We start from the raw sequence: 24375 nt of genomic DNA on the forward strand, positions 1-24375 counted from the left end.
AATATGTTATGCTGCTGCCCTCGTCAACAGCAGGTCATTATATTACTCCTGTGCTGGTACTCCTGTGTGTCTCTCCAAACTCCATCGACTGAAGGTAATACACTGACTACAGAGAAGTACCTCATACAATCACACTTCAGAACACCTGAACTATCCCATTAACAGGGAAGAAAACAACATTTCACCAAAATGATCATGTCTACAATGGGCAGCTCTGAGACAAAGATCTTTTCTTTTACATTTTCGAGTTAAATGCAGAGCCTACAAAGGCTTTAACACGCCGTCTGAGGTCAGAGGGCACAACAGCAGATCCACAGATGAGCAACATGCAGAATAAACACTGATTGGGATTCTGCAGGAATGGCTGCTGCCGTGATGAATCGCGAGCCGAGACAAACAATAGGTCTCATCATCCGTCCTTGTAGCCCCGAGGACGAGCGATGCGTTCGGGTTGCGGAGGAGGCGTGGGGCTCAAGAAGAAAAAAGCCTTCAGAGTCAGAGAACGAGTTTCATAACGACACGCAGCCTTGAAGAGACACCAAACTACAGCAGAACCAGATGATTGTTTCACAGCTCGCAAAAAAGGAAATCTACAAAGGTTGCTGCGCTGAGTCAGCACTCCTTTACATCTACACGGACAGTGAAGGGGTGACTCACCGGCTGCGTGGGGATGCTTTTTTTTTGTCGTTGGCCTAACGACACTGAATGCGTTGCTAAGGAACAGTAGAAAAACGGTGGATGCTTGAGTAAACTGCGGGGGCTGCCGGGTCGCCAGCTGAGAACTTTATTTTTTATAAAGAGAGTTGTATTTATACAAACACTCAAAAGAGACAGCAAATGCGTCGGTGCTGGAGCGGCCTTGTGAGCCTTTCATTTCAATTCTACATGAAGCAGCCGGATAAACTCAACAGAATATTCACGTCGATTCATACGTCGATTAAAAGGCTGGTTTTCCAGGTTTTCCTATCAGCTGTATTCACTCAACTTTATGCTTTTTTTATTGGTGCATTCAAGTGAAACTCTGAAATATAAAGACATGAGTTTGTATAAACGGTATAATATATACCTTTGCTACATTAAAATGTCTCGAAAAAACTAGACCCCTGTTTCAAAAATGTTAAAAACCCCAAAAAACCTTAATTTTAACGGTCCGTTTTAATTTGGTCGCCTGGCAACGGCGTCGTATCACGTCATTAACTGACTTTTTCTCCAGTTTTAAATGACATTTTTAGATACACTTTTTAGGTATGGATGTTTTTAACTTTATGTTTTAGCCGGATGAGGGATTTCAGTTATCGGACGTCTGGATCTTAAGTTATCAGAGAAACAAGCTGAGAGAACTTTAGGAGTAGCTCAGCCTCCGAGAAACACTGATTTTTAACGTGAAAATGCTTAATTCTGTGTTTTTAATAGGTTCTAATCAGGACCTTTTGTTTTGAAAGAGGATGAGACCTCTGCGGTAAAAACCTCTTGAATGATGAACACTGAAGGAATCTTAAAAAACTGGAAAAGCTGACAGGTATGACAGCAATGGTGGTGAAGACAACAACTCCCATGATCCCACGCTGCTTCAGGACTTCACCAAACTCCATCTTTAGTCAGATTCAGATCATCAGGACTGCCGTGCCCATGTTTATATGTCCTCTGGATTTCATTTCCAACTAATAACCTTCCCATATGATTAAACCCCCCCTCATCTAAATGTCTGAAGTGTCCCCTCGTCTCACCCCACTCTCCGCTGTCCTCTCCACTCCTGGACTCTGGTGATTCGTCCAGCTCATCCGGACTCGCCAAGAAATCGAAACCCTTCAGGGCCTCCTCCGTGTCGGGGTCGTCGCTGAGGTCAGAGGTCGTGGAGGAAGGGGTGGACGACTGCTTCTTCCTCACCATCTGGTAAGAAAGTTACGGAGATGAGGAAGACTTTTGAAAATATGGCTCAGGAAATGAAAACACTGGTTTCCACCGACTCCCTTCTGCAGCTTGAGACAGTTTCTAGAATGGGAGCGATCATCTTATGTTTGACTATATTCCACATATGCTTACATAAATCTTTATCATAACTGTGACAATAACAATGCATCAAGTACTAAGGTACAAATGTATGCTACTTCATACTTCTTCACAGAGGTAAATATTGTATTTTTTACTAAATTTTTAGTTACTCTAAATATTACAGTTTTTCCATCCAATTCCTGTCCAGTGAAAACCTTGTATCTCCAGATGTGTTGATGTTTAATGTTTGTGATAAACTGAAGGATGAATTGTTCCTTTATGTGTTGAGAAAATTCTCCTACTTCTTCAGATAAATAAACTCTTTAAAAGCCTCTTTGATCAGCTGGAAAATGTATCGTCACAAAGCTGAAAACTGGCGACGCCACAAACATATGATGATCTTATAGAATATGATGAATTGATGTAGATTAAACTAAACAACAGTTTATAAAGGAGTTAAAAACATCTAGTAAAATGGAATACATACATTAATGCAGCAGTAATAATAATAATCCAAAAACATCGGATATAATACTGAAACACTGACAGGGAACATTTTATTCCAATTTGAGTTATTTTACTTAAAATAATTGAAGTACATTTAGCTAATAATACTGACATATTTTTACTTAAGTAAGGCTCTGAATGTGTTTTCACAGTGTAGGTATTAGTACTTTTACTAAGGTAAAGGATCTGAATACTTCTTCCACTGCTGCTTATCCAGAGCTGTGATTTGAAACATCACTGGAGGTTGAGCAGCATTAGTTTGAGTGTGTAGATGTCTTACTGTGGCCATGTCTAGGATGGTCTTATCTCTTCCTTCGCTGTCCTCGTCCTCGTCATCGTCGCTGAATTCTGCCGCAGCGCTCTCTATGAACTTAAAGGCCTCCAACACGGTGGCCGAGTCCGACATGTCGGGTTTACTGGGAGGAGAGAGGGTGAAGAGAGAGAGGTGAGTCTGGTGGCATGAAAAAAGCAACGAGACAATACAAATACGAGGATAAATCCCGCCTCCTCTCGTACCTGACCATGCCGCTGTCCTTCAGGGAGGACGGTTCGGTGCCGTTGACCATCGGTTCGGCTTTCCTCTCTGAAGGTTTCTCCCCTGAGTCTCCGGTCAGACCGAGCAGCGCTCTCACTCTCTGAGACTTCACATCCAAGATGGTGTCCGTGTATCCGACCTCCTGCAGGTATCTGAGAGTGGAGACGAGAGACGAGAGACGAGAGACATAAGACAGGTCAGAGGAGGCTCACGGAGGAGGTTAAAACACATGATAGTAAATCCCAATTCAATAAATAGCACAACATGTGAAGTAGAAACAACAATAAGGGACATATTTCAAGTGTGAAAGGGGTTTACACATTTAGCAAAGTAATTGCTAACTTTTTTGTAAATGTCCTTGGTTGCTCATAAGCGACTTTCTGAGGAAAGTTTTCGGAATTCTTTAAAAAAGGGGTTCACACTATTGGTCTGGCATTAATAGAAATCATCAGATTAAAGCGCCCCATGGTTCGAAATGTCTTTTATAAAGGGTTTGATTGTGTCTTATTCTTTATTTTCACGCTGTCGGAATAATAGACCACACTTCTAGTAAATAGCAGCAGGATATACTTTTTATTTATTCATTTTTTTGTCAGAGGTCATAAGACGTGAGATCTGTTCATCCGCTGGTTTCATATCCACAAACAATTTAATTAAAAATGTATTTCCCGCTAAAAGACCATTGAGGAGGTATTAAAATTATGTCTAAACTATCTTTGCAATAAAAAACAAACCCAAAATATCAATCTATGGTTTGAGTCAAAAAACGAGGAAAAGCTTGTGAAGGAAAACTTGAAGAACAAACTTTTGTGTTTTCGCGATTTTATGTTAAAATCCAGCCGTTTTTTCCCCCATCCTGCAGAGCCTCAACCCCATAAAGGATGCAGATTCATCTCAATTGTTCAAATCAGTAAATATTTCTGATGACCAGCGTTGGAAAATCTCCACACAGGAAATGACAAACATGTAACAAGTAACAAAGCATCACCAGACAAAAGACAAATAAGTGGCAAAAAGTGACAAATATCCCATCAGGCTGATCAAAATATAAGATACTGGTATTTTGCAGAAAACAGAAATACTATAAGTCATTTATAAGCAAAATCCATTGACTTTCTCTGAGTTCCCCATAGAAGCTAATAAACAGTCCTGTTGTCCCTGAACGCCCCTCTTCATTCTGTTTTTCAGTCTCAGCGTCGGTGCCTTGCTGTACCCGCTGAGCTACACAACACCACGATTATATCAATGGAGCAGCGTCCTTAAAGGGCGACGCCGCCTCGTTTAGGAACTTATATACAATGTTTGACAAGATGCTCACAGAGGAAGAAAAAACACTTAATATTTACCATAAATTTGGCGTTCAAATTCTGGTTTTGTTAAACGGACAATAAGTGAGGTGTTAAGATTTGTTAAACCTCAAATATGTCTTGCAACAATACCATCAAAACCTGTTAGAAATGTTAGCATGTGCACTTTATTTAACGAGACAAATCAACGAGACAAAGCTCTGTTAAGTCAGAAATGATAAAATATTTGAGCAAAGAAGTGAAGTTTACCCTTTAACTTGCAAAGTCCAATAAGAATCCAGATGTTCAATCAGACGTTCAAACTAGTCTCTGATCTGTACCTTCACCCTGAGACACCAAGAGAAGCAGGAACCGGCTGACCTGAGAGCAGCGCTTTATCGAGAGGTTTTATCCTCAGTGGACGGAGGTTTAATTCTGAATAGAATCTAGTGTGTTTGTTCACAGAGAGAGAGAGACAGAGAGAGAGAGAGAGAAAGAAAGAGAGAGAGACAGAGAGGGAAGGTCGGCCTCCCTCTCTCTGTACCAGCCTCTCCGATCGCAGCAGGCCTCAAAGCTTCCACACAATCCTCCATTCACTGTCACCACACACACACACACACACACACACACACACACACACACACACACACACACACACACACACACACACACACACACACACACACACACACACACACACACACACACACACACACACACACTAAATAAAGACAAAAAACACCAAACACTCTCTGAAACAGAAGCTCTCTTTATAAAAAAAATGGTTAGGTTAGGTTTTGACACGTTTTGTCAGAACACACTGTAGTCTTTCCCATTAATTACATAAACTGTGGCGGACCGCCAGAATTTCATAATGAAGCCAAAAATATTTGAACTCTTCTCAACTGGTTGGCAGTCAGTACCAGATACGGATTGGTAAACAAACTAGAGATGCACAGATCAATTGTCTGCTGATCGAAAACGGCCAATTTCTCAGATGACCACCTGTCATGGCCGGTTTGGAGACAAAATACAGTTCTGCAAGCTGCCACAGTCCAGGTAATTAATGGAAGCTGCGAAAAAGACTGCAGTGTGTAAAGAAAAGAAGAAAAACAAAACCGCTTCGAACTTCGGACATGAACGTTACAGACCGATCAGCTGAAGAAACGGAAAACTTCAGTTGTCCGACGGTCATTTGATGCATCACTTGTTTGTTGTCTCTATTGATACAGACGTTATAGTGCTCTTCAACAGATCTCTGAACTGTCTGGCAGCAAGACAAAGTGGTGAAAAAAATCTAAATATAGCATACACTTACACAACTGATATAGATTATTTTATGTGTCTAAGGTAGCAGTAGATTTCTTTGCTCCTGTCTGTTTCTCCAAACGAGGGGCTTGCTCACTGCTGTGTACTTTTTTCAATTCAATTTTATTTGTATGGCCCAATATCACAAATCACAAACTGGCCTCTGAGGGCTTAAAAATCCGTACAACATACAGTATTCTCTGTCCTTGGACCCTCGCGTTGGAAAATGAAAAACTCCCCCCCGAAAAACTGTTGGTGGATAAGAACCTTGTACAACCCAGATTAAAAACATCCAGACTGTCCCTTTAAGTACTGTCTAGTTCTACTCTACTCCGTATTTCTGACTTATGGAGTTTATTTGTTTGCAGATTACGATATATTTCACGTTTGCATACAACAATTGTGACCAGTGCATGAAAAAAGTATATATTGTTATAGATAAAACTACTAAACAGCAGTGGCAGAAACTAACTAAGTACATTCACTCAATTAATACACAAAAGTACCATTTTGAGGTTCTTGTACTTTACTTCAGTGTTTCCATTTTCTGCTACTTTAAACTTCTGCTCTAGTACTTCTCAGAGGGAATTATTGTACTTTTTACTCAAACACATTCATTAGATATTTCACTTAAGATACTTTGAAGATTCAGAATCAGATTAATATTACAAAATATAACCGTCAAATAATTCATCATGTATTGTTTTAGGTTAAGATAAAACTTGATTGATCCGTTGGTGAAATTCACAAGCTACACAGCAGTTTAGTAAAGCAATTAGCATTAACATTAAACACGTTAATGCATCTTTATTTTCAAATCAATACTATAATACTGTGTTTTCCGAAATGTGCCGTTGTGCAGGATGAGTACTTTGTACTTAGTTTTGCACTTTTAATTAGTAAAGTAAAATGTTCAATGTATATATATATATACATATATATATATATATATATATACATACACATATATATATATATATATACATATATATATATATATATATATATATATATACATATATATATATATATATATACATATACATATACAGGTAAAAATAATGATAATCCAATGATATAACACTACAAGTACTTTTACTTTTGATACTTTGCGTAACTTTTGCTGCTAGTACTTCTGTTTCTTTAACTAAAGTAATGTTCTTCTGCTTGTAATTGTGTATTTTCACGTTTTAGGTACAAGATATTAACACTTCTTCCACCACCATCAGCTCCAACTGGTCCCAGTGGATTAGTGTGTTTTAGTCCCATTAAAAGTGTTAATCTCCATTAAGAAGATTGACTCTGCTGCTTTCAAGCTTTTGGTTCTGAGACACACTTGTGTGTGTGTGTGTGTGTGTGTGTGTGTGTGTGTGTGTGTGTGTGTGTGTGTGTGTGTGTGTGTGTGTGTGTGTGTGTGTGTGTGTGTGTGTGTGTTCATGTGTGTGTGTGTGTTCATGTGTGTGTAAACTCACTGTCTGAGCAGCTGGCGTCCTTGTTTCCAGCTGAGCTGATGGCTGCTGTTGGGAGGACTGGGAGCCTCGCTGTCATCCGCCTCATCTGAGAGAGAGAGAGAGAGAGAGAGAGAGAGAGAGAGAGAGAGAGAGAGAGAGAGAGAGTGTTACCAACATGTTTCCATCCATTCATCCATGCAGACGTCCTCCTCCTCCTGTCGTGTCCCCAGATGGGAGGAATAATGTCCTCAGAGTGTGTTTCTGCTCTGACACTGGGTTTTTTTCTTCTCCCCATTAGGCGTGATCAGAATAAATCCACAGGGAGGCGTCCAAGAGGCGTCCTGATCTGAACGGGCTTCCTTCACACAAAACATATTTTCTTTGGCCTAAACGTTGCTCGTTCTTGGCGTCCTGTTGTCAGTGTTCAGCAAAATTGAAGACCATATGATACAGTTGAAAGGGCCACAATAAGCTAGTAAGTGGACCTTGAGTTGAGATTTCTTTGGTCAAACTGTGAGATGCAGTCATGTAGAGGTGACCCCTCTCGTTCTGTGGGGAACAAACACACAGAGGCACTCAGCTGGGAGGGTTGAGGGTTTCCCAGTCAAGTCCAGTACAGGAGTTTGGTCACATTGTCGGTGTTAAGGTTCCCCATCTACAGTACCAGTCAAACGTTTGGACACACCTTCTCATTCAACTACTTTGAAGAATATAAAATATAAAACATATTCTGGTTTGTTGAGCATTTGTTTGTTTACCACATAATTCCATATGTGTTCCTTCATAGTTTGGATGTCTTCAATATTAATCTACAATGTAGAAAAAATAAAAAATAAAGAAAAACCATTGAATGAGAAGGTGTGTCCAAACTTTTGACTGGTACTGTATATCTTTTTGGGACTAACTGACCGACTGCCCCAGTTGCGGTGTCATCCTCACCACAGAGACACATAGTATCACGTCTTTACAGCCAGTTAATGAAGCTAATCTCTCTGTATTTGCCTGCAGTCCAGACAGCAACGCAGGCAAATTTCCTCCGTAGCGGGTTTGGCTCAGAAAGTGAACTTTACAGCACCCCTTAGACAGGACTTTGTCTGCTTCCCAGGGCCTGGGAACCTAGTGCTTGCTGGGTCTTCTCTACCCCACAAGGAGGGACGAGACAGCCTCCTCCCGGTGCGAATGTCAACTAAGCGGACTGTCCTCAATGTCTGCAACCCACCCGACTCGTATCGAAACACGTCCATTGTTTGATAACCAAACTTTGTGGATGAGACCTTCTGCACTGTGTATCACCATACATATCCATACAAACACTGTGATTATGATTAAGTTGTTTACTAGAGCACAAAATTGTTTACAAGAGGAAAAAGATATGAAAAATGACAGAGGGGTCATTGATGGATGATTGGACTCATCGACTGAGGAAGGCGGCCCTACATTGTTGTTACTGGGGGTCTGTCCATATAGCACCTCCTTCCTGATGACATCGAGCTACGATTGGTCAGGAAACCAGCGTGTAGTCTTGTCATATCTCTCCGCCTAATCTCCAAATCCGACCATTTTAATAACAGCTCAATCACCAGTCAGGAGAGACATCACTTGGATGTTCAAAACATGTCAGCAGAATATCAGTAACAGAGAGATGAGAGAGGTTTGTCTTACCGGAGTCATAACTTGGAGGTATGATCTCTCCCTGGTTCAGCTCTGTCCCATATTTTGTCTTATGGTATTTGGCCCTGAGGAGGACAAACTGGTTATTACAATGTCTGACCGGGACTCACTGGATTTTTTTTTTTAGGTATTAGAATATCGTTATTCTTTTAGGCAATAAATATGTTGGGAAATGATGTCTTTTTAATTGCATTGTTCAATAAAAGACAATCATTTGTGACATGTTGTCCCTTTTTTTGCAGATGTTTGGATGTTACATTTTTTCAAATACAACTGATTTGATTTTCTAAAAAATATTTTTTAAATAACAAATGTAGTTCTTATAATTGTTCACTTTAAGTGGACTGTATGATCAAAGATTCACGTTGATCTATAATAGAAACTTACTGAAACTATCGTCTGACAGGAAGAAATTAAATATTAAAAAAGGTGGAATGATTAAAAAAAAGAATCAGCAGTAATGTACCAATTTGTTATTGATTAACAAATGAATAAAAAACACCACAATTGTCCTTTAAAGAGCTGCTAACACTAAACCAAAAGAGTCAAAGTGTTTCGTCAAATCCTAAATTAAGCCTGTTATAGTTTTTTTCCCACAACACCCCTCTTCCAAACGGTTCATTAAACAGCATCCAGACCTGCCAATCAAACACTCAGACGACCAAACTGTGTGAAAATCCGTCGCCAGATTATGTGATTTATTACCAATAATTCCTTAAGAGGATAAGCTGCTCTTTGAGGTGGAGGGATCAATTTTCACACTGATCAGATTTGTCAATCAGGGTCACTTTAAATCCTTTAAGTTCCTCGTCACACTTCAGATTATTGAGATTGGACCTGGAGTTTCTAACGGAGAGTCGAAAGCAAAATTCTAGGTTTTTATTATTGTCAACAAAACAACTAACCTCTTTGATATGTAGACAAGAACATTTTGTAGGGGAAGTTATACAAGTATGTTTTTTTTGGTATTTTTTTAAATCAATTAATTATAATAATTGTTATTGTTTTCATTTATTTATTTGTAATATAAATATATCTTTTTTTATTTTCAATTATTTATGCATTATCTTTTATTTATTTGTATTTTTTCAAGCATTTTCTTGTGATTCTTTTACATTATGTTATGGAAAAAAAACACATTTGAAGCACAACACATGAACTGATCTTTCTAAAAAATTTCAGTTAAAAAGCAACAAATGATTTTGCATTTTGCAGGAAATAAAAAGATTCAAATTGTGAACTGCCAAACAAAAAAGCAAGAATATATATTAATGGTTTGATTTAGGACTTGCATGAGCATATGTATGTGCGCGCATGTGTGTGTGTGTGTGTGTGTGTGTGTGTGTGTGTGTGTGTTTGTGTGTGTCTCACCTCTCCTGTTTGAGGGCGTACTCCAGCATCTTGATCCGTCTCACCAGGTCTTTCTTCAGGTTCTCCTGACCCCTCCTCTCCCCCTGCAGGAAGGCGATCTGAGCCTGGAGGGAACAGATGAAACACCGACTGATGACCGAGGACGGACAGAACAGTAGAAACAACCTTTGAACTTTATTTTCTAACGTCTTTTTTCTCACTTCAGTCCATAAGGTTGGATTCCTGCTGTGTGTTTTCTATCAAACATCTAAAGTCCATTAAACATGAGGGTGTCAAAATAAAATCACACAACAGAGAATCATTTTTTCCCCATTGTGATCTTTGTTGTTGTAATTATTTGCCTTATGATGCTCTGATGCTTTTATTTTGTTGGATCTTCGCCCCACAGAGATCATTAAAGTTTAATCGAGTCTAATTCTGATTTCGTTTATCTGCAATTTGGTGCTCCACTGCACCGCGGTCCCAAAGAGGTTTGAACGGGGGGAGGCAGCAGAGGTGGTTTAGAGGATTTAGAAAATGGTGTGTGACTTCTCTGAGGGGAAGCTGTGTGAAGGACGATGAAAATAACAAACTAAAATAGCTAAAAATAACTCTCCCACATTCACAAACACTCCCCTTACTCATCTACAATATCAGGAGACTCACTCTCTGTGCGTCATAATCATAGACTGTATATGAGAAGTGGATGTAGTTGCCATGACGTCACCTATTGGTTTTATAGACTGACGTTTTGAAGCTTAGAGTAAGACATTTTGTCCGTCGCCATCTTGGTTTTCTTGCAACCAGTGAACGGAAGTGACCATTTATGGACTGAGGAAGGACGTAGAGACGCCAAATACGACTGGTAGAGACCTGTCAATCACTGTGTAGCCCCGCCCTAAAGCATTCTCTGCATTATGGTCTGTTTGACTCTAAATGGAGCATCATTTACTAAATGAACATCATGCTGTATTGAAGAAGACTTGAAACTAGAGATTGAGACCATTTACTGAGGTAATAAATCAAGTGAGAAGCTTAGCAATTTTAGTTAGTTAGTTTAGTTATTTATTACCATTATTTTTTATAACTAACCTTTTAGATACACAAAAAAAAGTACATTTTTGTGTATCCGTCGACATTTTTCTTTCTTTACTGTATTTTTTCAAGCTTGAATGGGAATGCTTATGTTTCTGTAAATGATCCATCTTTCAATAAGAGCTTTCTCTTCTGTCGGTTCAGCGGGTATCCAAGGGGCCCCAAAGCCTCCTGGGAAAGGGGGACAGGGACCGAAAGGTAACTTGTGACCGACGAACACGTCTCTGCGTCTGATCCGTCTTAACGTCTCCTCCCCAGACGTGGGTCGGACGTGAGGAGGCGACTCAGGAGGCAGCGTGGGAACAGGCGACATGTGACCCGCCTGGGAGTCGAGGTCAAATAGTGTAAGTTAAGCTTTGTGTGTCTGCGTTGAAGTTCAGTTTGGTCAGGGCCGTAAATCCGACACACGTAAAAGTAGCTAAAAGGTTTTGTGTTTATTTGTGTGTTTGCTGTTGCCCTGCACGATACATTGCATCAGCGCTGACGTCACACACACTGATACCCCTCTTTACCCCAGAGGTTCAACCCTGATCTGATCTGCTCTACCGCCTCCTCCTCCTCCTCCTCCACCTCAATATGACAGTTGTTTGTTTATGCTGTCGCTATTAAAAACCAGGTCAGCTGTTATATTTAATACAAGAGTTCAAAACATACTGTAAAGAAAAAAAATGTGACACATGCGTTCATGTAGCGATGTCATCTGGGCAACATCTTAACGTGTCCAAAACTTTAGTTTATGATCAAATACCCACAGAACTAATGACAATCCAATCAGCTGTGGTTTGTGTTAGCTGCTAATAAGCTAACACTGGCATGCTAACCAGGGCGGTCTCATTTAGCATTCATAGCAAAAACCTATGAAAAATAATACGCCGTAATTTAAAGATACTCTTAAATATATTTACGAGATCAAACAGATGTTGGGCTCGAATTTGTTTTGCTAAAACAAGCTCTATTACTCTATTTTCATGCTTTTTTTCCAATGCTACTGGGGACCTTATTTACATAAAAATTATTAAAAAAAAGATGTTGCCAGTGTGAATTAATTTTTCTGACTGTGAAAATGTCCAGCAGGCCAAATTCTGCCCCACGGGTTAGCAAGCTTAGAGCCACTAGTCGAGGTCGATCCTCGGTGGAGCATTGTCACCCAAAGCAGCCACGCCTTTCATTTTCCTAATAAAATGCTCACACAAACAACAAAATTAAAACGACTAATCAAATGCAAATTAGTAACCGATTAATCTTCCGTTCGTTGACGATTTGATTAAACTGCAAAATTGTTTTCATCTCTACATTCAGCGCTCACAATATTCCAGAAAACGGAGGACCAGTTTATGAATCCATTAAAGTGTGATTCATTGTTTTGATCCGAGCAGAGCGGACGCTGCAGGCTGCTGCTCTGTTTTATGAGCGTCACTTCCAGGCCACTTTACACACTAACTGACTGGACTGCATGTTTGCAAACTAAACCCCCTCCACACACACACACACACACACACACACACACACACACACACACACACACACACACACACACACACACTGAGGAGGAAGTAGGACACTCAGCCCTTCATTCATGTCAAACACACATTTTAACTGGGTCGCTCCTCACTGGAGGCGACAGCGTCTGAATTTCACAGAGATGATGGCGGTAAACTTTATTCTGAGAAGGAGACGAGCTCTCTGTTTGGAAACAGTTGTATGTTCTTAATCACGCAGAGCTGAACATGAATATGACTCCATGCAATGGCAGAGGTCAAAAACCTTTTTTGGAAACAAACGCACAAAAACAAAGATATCGTGTGACCGCATTGCATTCTGGTCTTTTTCTTGCTGCTGTTATTATCTCTGTGACTGATTTGTGCTGGTATGATTGTTTTAAAAATCAATGCTGTTTGACGACATCATCAATAGATGTTTTAGGACAATGGTTGTTGCGTTCAAGAGCAATCAGACAACACAGTTCAATAGACATTGAGCGCGGATTCAGAAAAGTGCGTGTTTGAGGTCGTGCCAATATTATATGTTAAATGAATATTTTCATTACTGGTTAAAATGCTGATTATTTTCTCAATTAATTGAATCAAAAAATAGTATTTTATTTATAATAATTATAATGCATATTTTTATCCCTTATTTCAGCCGACCAGCAGTTCAAAACTCAAACATATTTAGTTTAAGATCATATAAAACAGATACAGCCTTAAATCCTCATATTTAAGATATTGTGTTTTTGCTTGAAAAACGACATCAATGATGAATTGATAGTCGCATATTAATTTATTGTTTAAATACAGGACTTTTACATATGGTGGATCATTTTCACTATTTGGTATTAGTACCTATACTGAAGTAAATGATCTGAATACTTCTTCCACCACTGCTCTGCTAGCATATTCAGATGGATATTATGATATTAATAATATTGCAACGTATGCCTTCATCTTGTGACTCAACTGGCCAACAAATGCGTCAGAATCTAAGTCAGCTAAGCGACAAAAAGATCTTTCTACAAATTGCATGTTTCCTTCGTGGCGATAAATCAGAGCAGCATCATCTTTGGGTTATTACAAGTATGGAAGAACGGAGGCAAACAGTTCATCAGTGAGTAGAGGAAGCAGCAAATGTTATCATTTAAGCTTAATTTATTCATTTATGATCATCTATTATTAAATTACACAAATCCTATTCCCGTTCCCTCCAGGCAGCAGTGATGTCATGCTGGAAACAAATTATCCAAAGCTCATCTCTGACTGGTTTATGATCTCTGACAGTGTTACTATATGTGAAGGCGTTCTTAAAATACAAATTTAAAAAGTTCATAATAGTTCAGGTCCGCCTAGATGTTGAACACTTGCAGGGACTGCTTGGTGGGAAGGGTGATGTCTGCGTAGGAGGACATCTGCAGCACATCGAGGGTGTCTTCTTCTCATAATTATAGATTTTACTGAAACATCTGAATGTCATGTTTGAGCAGCAGACATTCAGAGCTGGATGTGGAGGCGGGAAAACAAAAATCGGTAGCAGAGGTCGACGCTGTGACACAGTTACAAGACTCTCCGCCGGGTTTTTCCATTAAAGCGCTCTTCCATTAAACTGTTCTTCTTCTCTGATTTAGTCGTGTTGTTTTTTCACTCCAGTTAGGGCTGGAAATCAGCGGATGCAGTGAATCTGGAAAGTACATTCTGCTGTAAACTAATTCCCCTCATGTTATCTAATTCATAGGATATGACAACACGTCAGAGCGGAAAACATCGTGTTGGTCCAACAGTCAAATTGAATTATTAATAATGTCTACAGCAAAGGAGCCATAATTATATGTATATATATTTTTTTAAACTTCTGCTTCAACACCCAAATAAAACGTTGCTGCTTTACAAAACACGAGAGATATATATATAATTTTTTTTATTCAGCAGAGAAGAAACTTAAATGTTCAGTTCGTGCGGTTTGTGGCTGATGTTGTCATGGATCCAAACAAAACTGTAGCCCAGCTGTAAATGTGGGATGGTATACCGCCACTGTTGCACCGAGTAGAAGTTTTCTACCGAAGTAACATGTGTTAATAGAGCGCTGCAGGAATGAGCCCTAAAACCAGGATACGAATCAGCGTTTTTAAATTCCGGTTCCCTTGTCTCAAAGTCAATGGTTTCTTTGAATTGCTTTTAGTTCGAAGCCTGATATAAAGTCCGGGTTTAACACAAGCTTAAATCATTTTAACGTTTATTTCAGGCGACAAGCCTCGGTTCTGAAGAGTGAAGCCAATCCTGAAGTGTCTTAAAACTTGCATTCTCTCTACTGTCCATCAGGGGGCGACTCCTCTGGTTGTATAGAAGTCTATGAGAAAATGACTCTACTTCTCTCTTGATTTATTCCCTCAGTAAACATTGTAAACATGAGTTTATGGTCTCAATCTCTAGTTTCAAGTCTTCTTCAATACAGCATGATGTTCATTTAGTAAATGATGCTCCATTTAGAGTCAAACAGACCATAAAGCAGAGTATGCTTTTGGGCGGGGCTATCTTGTGATTGACAGGCTACTACTGCTACCAGAGCCGGCTATACGGCTTCTCTACGTCACTCCTCTGCAGTCCAAATATGGTCACTTCTGTTAAGCAAAAAGTTAAGATGACAACGGCCAAAATGCCGAACTCAAGGCTTTAAAACGGCCGTCCACGAACCAACGGGTGACGTCACTCGCCAATGAACTGTCCATTTCTTATGTACAGTCTTTGTTTTTTTCTACAACTTAAAATACATCAGTGAATTTGGAAACTTTAACTTGACAAATATGATCCCAGGTTACACTCTTAGATTTCTGATAAATCTCTTCACCATTTCCACGACCACAGTTTGCTTAGAATTTGGGCTTTTTTCCCCAAATTTCCAAGATTCACCCTGGTGGTTTAATTTTAAAACTTGTCGACAGTGTTTAAGTGTTATCTGCAGTTCTTCTAATGGTCACTAAATGGCAGCTCCAACAAACTCTCTCAATAATTCAATTAAAACCGCAAACCTTTCTCAAGATATTTCACTTCTTCTACTGTGGAGATTTTTTAAATGATCTTAATTTTATTCTTTTATTAATTATTTAAACTTATATTATGAGTGTGTTTCCCTTTTATATACGGATCTGTCAACCATATTTGCCCCAAAGCATTTTCTGGCTCCAGTAACTGACTGATGGGGGTTTTCCATTGGCACTTGGCCTGACCCTAACCCTCCAAAACAGATTGTGGTGACGTCTCGCAGGCCACAGCCAAGACTCAACTCATGTCTGTCCAGGAGACCAGAGAGAAAGACTTTCTCACTACTTTTGTAACTTCTAACTGAATCTTAGTAGTTTGAAGTTAATTTTTTTCTCCTGCGTCCCTGTTTGTACTTTCAGATATCTGCTTTATTTTTCTCTTTTGCTGTCAGCTGTATAAAGCAGATTTTGTGGCTTTATAATAAAGCTTTTAAAAAACGGATAATAAGAATAAAGGGGGACTTTTATTGTGCTATAAGCTATTCCTAAACTAAAAACAATACCAATACTCCAAGGGTTGTAGAGTAGAAGCAGAAAAATTAACGGGACAGGAATTTATGAGAAAGGAAATCCACCGTTTCACAGATGTTCCTTTGACCAGTAGTCCCAGCCTCGCTGATGAACACCTTCGAGCAGCTAGCCCTTCTGTTTTAACGTGCCGAGTCAACCCAAGCCAGCACAAATTAAAGACGTTATATCCCATCAGTAACCAGAGGTAGCCTCGTATTTTCTGCTTAATCATTATTAACTCCAAACCAACCAGAACTAAACAATCAGTTCCTGCGTGGCCGTAAGAGCTACCAGACAAAGTTTGGAACAACTAATGAATTGATCAAAGTTTTTTGTTTCAGTGGCTCCAAACAGAAATAGGTATTTAAACTCCCCCGTGGTTTAAGAGCAGGTAGAACAGTTGAGTTTTAGAGGAGGAACTATCTGTCAGACAGGGCGACCCCTCAGAGGTGCCTTCACTCTACATGCAGGACAAACTGGGTTACCCACAGCCATTTCTTCTTTTTTAGAACGAGTCGGTGCTCCAAATCAGATCACAGAAAATGCAAATGTGCTGCTTTGAAATCATAAAAAGCTGCACAGAGAGAAGATCTTATAATAGACAAGAAGCTTCTAAGAAGGAGTTTCAGTACAAGTGAAATCATAGACATGATGGAACTTGTTCCCAGTCAAGTTTCACCAGGATGTCAAGTTAAACTTTGTACTGGTTGTTATTTTAGTAAAGCTGAAGAAACTTGATGATACAACACAACTGAACTTGAAAAGGACAAGGTCTAATAGCACGTCACTCAACACTCCTTGTGAGCTGGTTAACAGTTAACAGTGTCCTTGTATCATTGTGAGTATATTGTTATTGCATATTTAAAGCAGTTTTCATTGGGTTTTTTAAGCCATTTAAGCCTTTAAACCATAGACTGTAAGTTGACGTAGTCACTGTGACGTCAGCCTTTGGTTGGTCGACTACAGTTTTGAAGCCTCATATTCGGCGTTTTAGCCGTCACCATCTTGTTTTTTTGCAACCAGAAGTGACACTAGTGGGTGGAGCTAAGTACAACTGAACACTGAATAAAACATTATTAGGTTACCAAAATGTTTCAATTAACTCTCATGAACTGAAAACACACTGAAAAGGTTCAATTTAACATGAACAACTGCCGACTGCTGGGTACCTGTCTACCTGTCAATCACTGTGTAGCCCCGCCCTAAAGCATACCCTGCTTTATGCTATATTTGACTTTAAATGGACCATAAAATACTAAAAGAACTTCATGCTGTATTGAAGAAGACTTGAAACTAGAGATTGAGACCATAAACTCATGTTTACAATGTTTACTGAGGGAATAAATCAAGAGAGAAGTAGAGTCATTTTCTCATAGACTTCTATACAATCTGATTTCTTTTTACAGAGGAGTCTAAATATTCCCATGTCTGAATCTTTTTAAGAATTAGACTAAAAGTTAATTGCTCTTTGAAAGGGTGTACTTGCATTATTATGCCAGTATATTATCATTATACGAGTGTCATAAAACAGTCTTAAAATGACAATAACATCGTTCATTTCTGGGAAATAAGTAAGTTATTATGACAGGTCCAAGAATGGGACAAACTTTGAGGCTCTCTGCTTTGCTGTTGATTGGATTGAAATACTAACACACAATGGGGAGTTACAAGAAAGCATGATTGCGCATAAGGATAACAGCTATTGATGTGTTGGTTGACAGTGAGATAGACCGTCGATTCGTCTGCATAACTTTAAAAGTGAACGGGACGCCTGCGTTCTTTGATGTCTCCTTCATAACGATGTCTATTCTTATTGATAAAACGTTCCAGAGTTTATTTCTGGATAAAAATCAATATTCCACTTCTGTTCATTCCCACAAACCCCGGCCCCTCTGAGGAGCTGCTGTGGACGGTTTTGCTGATGCAGTCGACATCTTCCAATCTGAGAGAAAGTGTAAGAAACAAGCAACACCTCCGTCCTGCCGGAGAGGCAGCGTGGGAGGACACAAAGCTGAGCAGATCATCACACACAGCAAATCAACGCTTACTAAAGTGGGGGAACTTTTTAGTGATCAAAATGCAGAAATGATTTGAGTGTTTCTGCTGACAGCTGGGCTGATGCGGTGTTTTCCGTTTGATCTTAGAGGATCAAATAAATGGTAACCATCAGTGGTGGAAGAAGTATCAGATTTTTTACTTTAGTAAAAGTAGTAATACCAAAGTGTAGAAATTCTCTGGTGCAATAAAAAGTCCTGTGTTCAAACTTTAAAGTCAAAACGAATATAAAAAAACCCGCTTTTAATCGTTTCAGATCACATTTTACAAATTTTACATGGTGACCAAACGGTGGAATCACAATTTCATTTATTATTTGGCCGTCACTAACTCACTTTACAGAAGCTCAAGAGGCACTAGCTTCCGTTTCGCTGGGATTTTGAGGTAAAAGTACAAAATAATTAACATAAAAAATATACTTAAAATGAGTTTTAGTTGAATAAAACCTTTGTCTTCATCACCAATGATAGTAGTGTTCGTCCCCCATCACCAATCCAGTGATCCTCAATCCTTAACATGGTCTCAAATAACTTCTTCTTTTACTTGGAATTGTTCTGACACACCAGGGTCTTTTCTAATTGACTTTAATGGAAATTAATGGAAACAAAAAAATTCGGAAAGAATGAAATCAATCTAAAGACTCAAATTTGGAAATGGGTAAGCAGCGATGATGAGCTGCAGTAAATGGGCTAAAACATGTCAAACACGTGTATAAGCTTATAAATCTTTGTTTCTTTACAACTATTGTCTATATATATCAAACAAAGAGCTCAAAACTGTTTCTCTTCCCTCTGCATAACACAGTCATCCCAGACTCTGTAACCGCCCATTCAACCACCTTCCATACCCATGGACGCTCCGCCTCCAAAATACCCCACAGAATACGCCTGATGACTATGTATGACCCCTCGCTGACGCCGTATTAACGCTGCGGCAATATTTTTGGGGACACAAAGAAGAGTCCTGTGGGAGGGGGGGCTTAAATCTGGAGCAGATAGAGGGATTATTCTTCCAGGGAGCCGGAGATGAAGAGATGGAGAGGTGAGAGAGGGTGAAGAGGGGAGGATAAGCTGCTGAGACAAGAGAGAGAGGGGGGGTCTGAGTCTTTATTCGCTCTCTGGGAAAAGCTTTCCTATCCATGGTATGGTTTCACCAATAGCGGGTTATGTTAGGTAGTAAAAGTTCAACCAAAAGTGACCAGTAGTTGTAAAGCTTCTCAAACATCCCGATTACCAATATTCATCCATCCAGGCAGGCATGATCCAGGGCCCAAGAATAAGGTCTGCCCGTTTGTTTGGGGGAAAGTAAAATGCCATGTTGGGTGAGTGAATCGAGCAACTTACTTGCCAGATAAAAAAAAGAATGAAACGCATCGTGTTTTTTTTTTTTTTTTTTACAAAGCCGATGATGGAAGTAACCAATCTCGCTTCCTTCTTAGCTCTGTTGAGAGTTGAAGATATGAAAGTTCAACTTAATAAAAATCCAGCAACAAACAAAAAGTTTAGAAGCACTTGTCAGTATGAAGTAATATTGAACAGCACCAAAAAACTGGAGCCCCCAAAACCCCATACAGTTCAATCAACACCTCTCTGAACCTTATAACCTCCATTAAGGACTTTTGTATCAGCCAGCATTGGTTTTTAAACTCGGCGTAAGTGGAAACTGTGTATGTTTGAGGTCCTTGTTACGTATATTGTCCACCAGAGAGCACTGACAAGTTTCATTTGTGCACAGTTAAATACCCTGCTTTTATCAAATTAAAGGAATCCGTCACAAAACTGTTTATTTTAAAATGTTAAAACGTGTCCTTTCTTTTAACAATTCACAATTGAAAATGATGAAGCCACTTTATAGGTGACAAGGAAGTAAAAATGTAAACAACCTTTGGTGTTTCATTCGTACCTCTTTACTTAAGAAAAGAAAAATCTTCTTGCATAAACTCAAGTCCCAACTAGATATCCACCTAAAAATGGTCTGGCTTTATTGATCTTCAAGCATCAATAAGAGAACAGCGCAGGTGTTTACATGGCAGACTGGGGAAAAACTTCCCTTCCTCATTTCATGAGATCTTTATTTTCACCATTTATTTCCTGTCCCGTCATCGCCTCCCAGCAGCACTCACATCTTCCACTCAACCATTCAACACGTCTCTAACAGCGGCCCCAGTGTGTTCACAGCGGCATATTCTACATTGGTGCAACAGCCTTGGGGGAAAAACAAGAAATCTGATTGTGTGTGATGGATTGGTGAGCGCTTATCTGTCGCTGACTGTTCACAGAGTTATGATGAGTCGTGTTATGACCGTAGCGCGAGTGAGATAACCTGGTTCAGGCGTTTAACACGACAGTGGATGTGATTCTCTATGGCCTTTATCTGGCCCTCATTGAGGCAACATTAATAAGTAACTTCACATTTATGTGTGCATGTTTGGAAGCACCGACTGTCTGATTTATTAATGGCAATAAGGATTCATATTTGATCGTTATTTAACGCAGGACCGCCAAGAAAACATCGGTATCGTCGTGGGGGATAAGCGAGTCTAGAAGGAGGACCAAAAACAAAGCTTCCTCGACACAACCCGCCCTCAGCTCCTTACGGTAACAAAGCTCACATTACCCAGAATCCTCCTTTCTCTTTCGTTTTTATATTTTGTAAAAAAGGGAGTCTTCCGAGCTTCCCACGCCGCTGGCACCGCCGCGACGCCAAACTCCACGGCTTTTGTTTTGACAATGGTGGCGAGACGAGACAGAGGATGATGGGAGGAGGTCTTTAGAGAAGATGCCCGGAGGAACAAGGGATCAAGCAAGAGGGAGAGACGGGGAGAAGGCGAAGGGGGAGGAGGCGGGGGGGAAGGGAAGGCGGAGGCTTTGGGATGAACAGGAATAGCGGCGTGACGGAGTCCCTTGCCCACTCACTGCTTCCCCTCGGGGAGCGACACGCGTGCTCCTCTGAAGCTGACAAGACTTTAATTAGAACAACATAAAGCCTTCAAGAGCAGAGCTGAGGAGGACGAGGAGGAGGAGGAGGAGGAGGAGGAGGAGGAAGGAGCAGAACAAAGAAAGTCCTCGCCAACCATCAAGTCTGTCTCATCCCAGAATGTCTGCAGAGAGTTCCTCCAACCGCCATGTTGGAGGAAATCATTTTAATGACAAGATAATAACCACAATAATTGTATATTGTGTTACGCCTCATGGGGATTCTGCCAATTTCCGGATACAAGAAATCCTGTGACGCCAGGATAATCCATGAAAATCCCATTGCAGAGGGATGTCGCTCTGTAAAAAATTGAGCTCGACACGACTAGCCGTGCAGATACTCAGCGAGCTAACAAGTATCACTATTATCTAAACAGCAGATTGGTCCAAACTATCATTATTGATGTAATGATCAGACCAGACGGCAACTTCCTGTTCTGCAGAGTGAAGCCGATGCGGAAATGTCTTAAAACTTGCATTCTCTCTACTGTCCATCAGGGGGCGCCTCCTCTGGTTGTATAGAAGTCTATGAGAAAATGACTCTACTTCTCTCTTGATTTATTCCCTCAGTAAACATTGTAAACATGAGTTTATGGTCTCAATCTCTAGTTTCAAGTCTTCCAACACAGCATGATGTTCATTTAGTAAATGATGCTCCATTTAGAGTCAAACAGACCATAAAGCAGGGTATGCTTTAGGGCGGGGCTTACTGTGATTGACATATACAGCGTCTCTACATCACTCCTCTGCTGTAAAAATATGGTAACTTCCATTCATCGGTTGCAAAAACAACAACACGGCGACGGCCGAAATCCAAGATGGCGAAGGCGAAATCGCCAAACTCGAAGCTTCATAACGGCAGTCCACAAACCAATGGGTGAGCTCACGGTGACTACGTCCACTTCTCATATACAGTCTATGGATCAGACGCAGAAATGTATTTTTTTTTCTGACATGCTCACAAACAAGAGCTTTAGACTTGGACGTCGGCCCAAAGTCGATTTAGACTTGAGACTTGACTTAACATGGACTTGTCTTGAGTAGGACATCTCTCAAATAACTTGACGCTTGACTTGTACTTGTCCTCTCAGATTTTAGACCGACTTGTACTTGGAAGAAGACTTGGCCTTCTCTTAAATAACTTGGGACTCGACTTGGACTTGCTCCCTTGAGATTTGATTCAACTATTCCCACATAACCTGAGACTTGGTTTGGCCTTTTCTCGAACAACTTGAGACCTGCTCTGTTCTCATGTACACGTTTGAGGATGCATGAGAATAAACAGCACGTACATAAATATTTTAGATGCAGAGTACAGATGAAACCGGTATGAGAACCAAGGCCAGAGGGCATGTAAGAGAAAGTAAGAAGTAAAAGTATGCAAAGTATGTCAGAAATGTAGAGAAGCCTGTGAGAGCAACTCGCTGCCAATAAAGCTGGATTATGTGGCTTCATGTTCTGCTCTTGGCTGTTGCTGAAGATTATTTAATGCTCATATATGCAGGAGGGGTGTGGATGTTTAGGATCTGATCACTCAGTGCTTGTTCTGACAGTTGGCTACATTCAAGGCTCCACAATGAGAGCATTACGCTGGCATTAGCTGGTGCAAAATGAGTCCTAATCAAGCATTATTTGGGCTCATTGGTGCATGTGACATGTGAGTTCTGATATCAAAGTTGGCTATTATATTACAGATATTTACCCCACTAACGTATCTTTTGTATGTTCATCAGTGACCTTTTCTATTAAGTGCAGTTTCCTACAGTGTTTAAATAAGAAGAAAAACGTATTTCCTTTAGAACAGAAGTTCCCAAAACTCTTTAAACTACAGTTCCTCTTTATAATGATTTTTTCCCCCCCATTGTGTCTCAAGATGAGTCTTGAAATGATTTGGCCTTCTTGCCGCATTGACATTTTTTTCTAGGCTGTACTTCCCCTCTGCATGAGAAGCTGTAAGCCAACTAGTTTTCACCCAACAGTTTATCTGTAACTTGCCGTTGTTGAGTTGTTTTAGCGTTTCTTTGACTTTGACTTGATATCTGACTGCTGTGCTGTAACAAACGGCGATATCGAATCACACGAAGGTGTTGCATCAATTACTCTGGGGAACTACTGCTTTAGTTGTGACCTGTAGTTTTATTTATTTTTATAATATCCATGAAGGGACTTTGGATCTGTTGCAGCAGGAAGCCACTCCTCATTTGCACCATGAAAATACTAAAGTTCACAACGACAGCAGCTCTCTGGAAGAATGATGCACCTTTTCATGACTTCTTATAGACTATTAAATCAATCAATCAATCAATCAATCAATCAATTTGTAGAGTCCACCTTCAAATATCCTGCACGACCACGAGTCCAAACGCAGAAAAACTACAATAATCAAAAAAAGAGGAAAGCCACTTTAAACTCAAAAGCTCCCTGAGATGAAAGCTGGGTTTGATTTTTCCTCCTTGACTCTGAAGCAGAAGCTTTCCTGCTGTGTGTAAAAGACTGTTTTTATCCAATATTACAATATTAGCATCATCATTATCTCTTCTGATCAGCACACTCGTTAAGTGGATCTAATTTCAGCACCTCAGAGTCTGAGGCAGGCCGGGATTCCTGCTCCATGGATTTAATGGAGTCAGTAGAACACACACACACACACACCCCCACACATACACCCCCACCCACACCCACACACACACACACACATCACACAAAAATACCAGACCGGAGGAATTCTCTGTGCGTGTATGTGTGTTTGTGTTTCTGCACTCACCCCAGATACCACCTACGCTTGACATAAATTCTGTGTGTGTGTGTGTGTGTGTGTGTGTGTGTGTGTGTGTGTGTGTGTGTGTGTGTGTGTGTGTGTGTGTGTGTGTGTGTGTGTGTGTGTGTGTGTGAGAGAGAGAGAGCTATCAACACTTCCTGGTAATTCTCAACCTCCTTCATTTGCCTCCAACTCGGAGCTGTCAACGCTGGGAGGTCAAAGGTCATCAAAGCCAAAAGATGCAGATTAACACTCTGCTCTTCTGTCGACTGGGTTTTTGTCCCGGCTCAGCGTTTCCTCGCAGAGGAACGTGAGGTGAGGTTACTGATATTATTGTCTTACAGAACACCGTCC

The 24375-nt window shown here is 40.2% G+C and overlaps 1 protein-coding gene across 1 annotated transcript in view; it reads right to left on the reverse strand.

The window, feature by feature from the left end:
- The window catches only part of LOC129096032 (striatin-like), a 49940-nt gene that overhangs the window by 14038 nt on the left and 11527 nt on the right, over positions 1 to 24375 (reverse strand). The window contains exons 2-7 of the mRNA XM_054604679.1: positions 10122 to 10225; positions 8742 to 8815; positions 7101 to 7185; positions 3016 to 3186; positions 2780 to 2915; positions 1728 to 1890 (exon numbers count right to left, since the gene is read on the reverse strand). Coding sequence (XP_054460654.1) covers positions 1728 to 1890; positions 2780 to 2915; positions 3016 to 3186; positions 7101 to 7185; positions 8742 to 8815; positions 10122 to 10225 — 733 coding nt within the window. The remainder of the gene's footprint in view (positions 1 to 1727; positions 1891 to 2779; positions 2916 to 3015; positions 3187 to 7100; positions 7186 to 8741; positions 8816 to 10121; positions 10226 to 24375) is intronic.

Source organism: Anoplopoma fimbria, chromosome 9 (genome assembly GCF_027596085.1).
Source record: "Anoplopoma fimbria isolate UVic2021 breed Golden Eagle Sablefish chromosome 9, Afim_UVic_2022, whole genome shotgun sequence".
Classification (NCBI taxonomy): Eukaryota; Metazoa; Chordata; class Actinopteri; order Perciformes; family Anoplopomatidae; genus Anoplopoma; species Anoplopoma fimbria.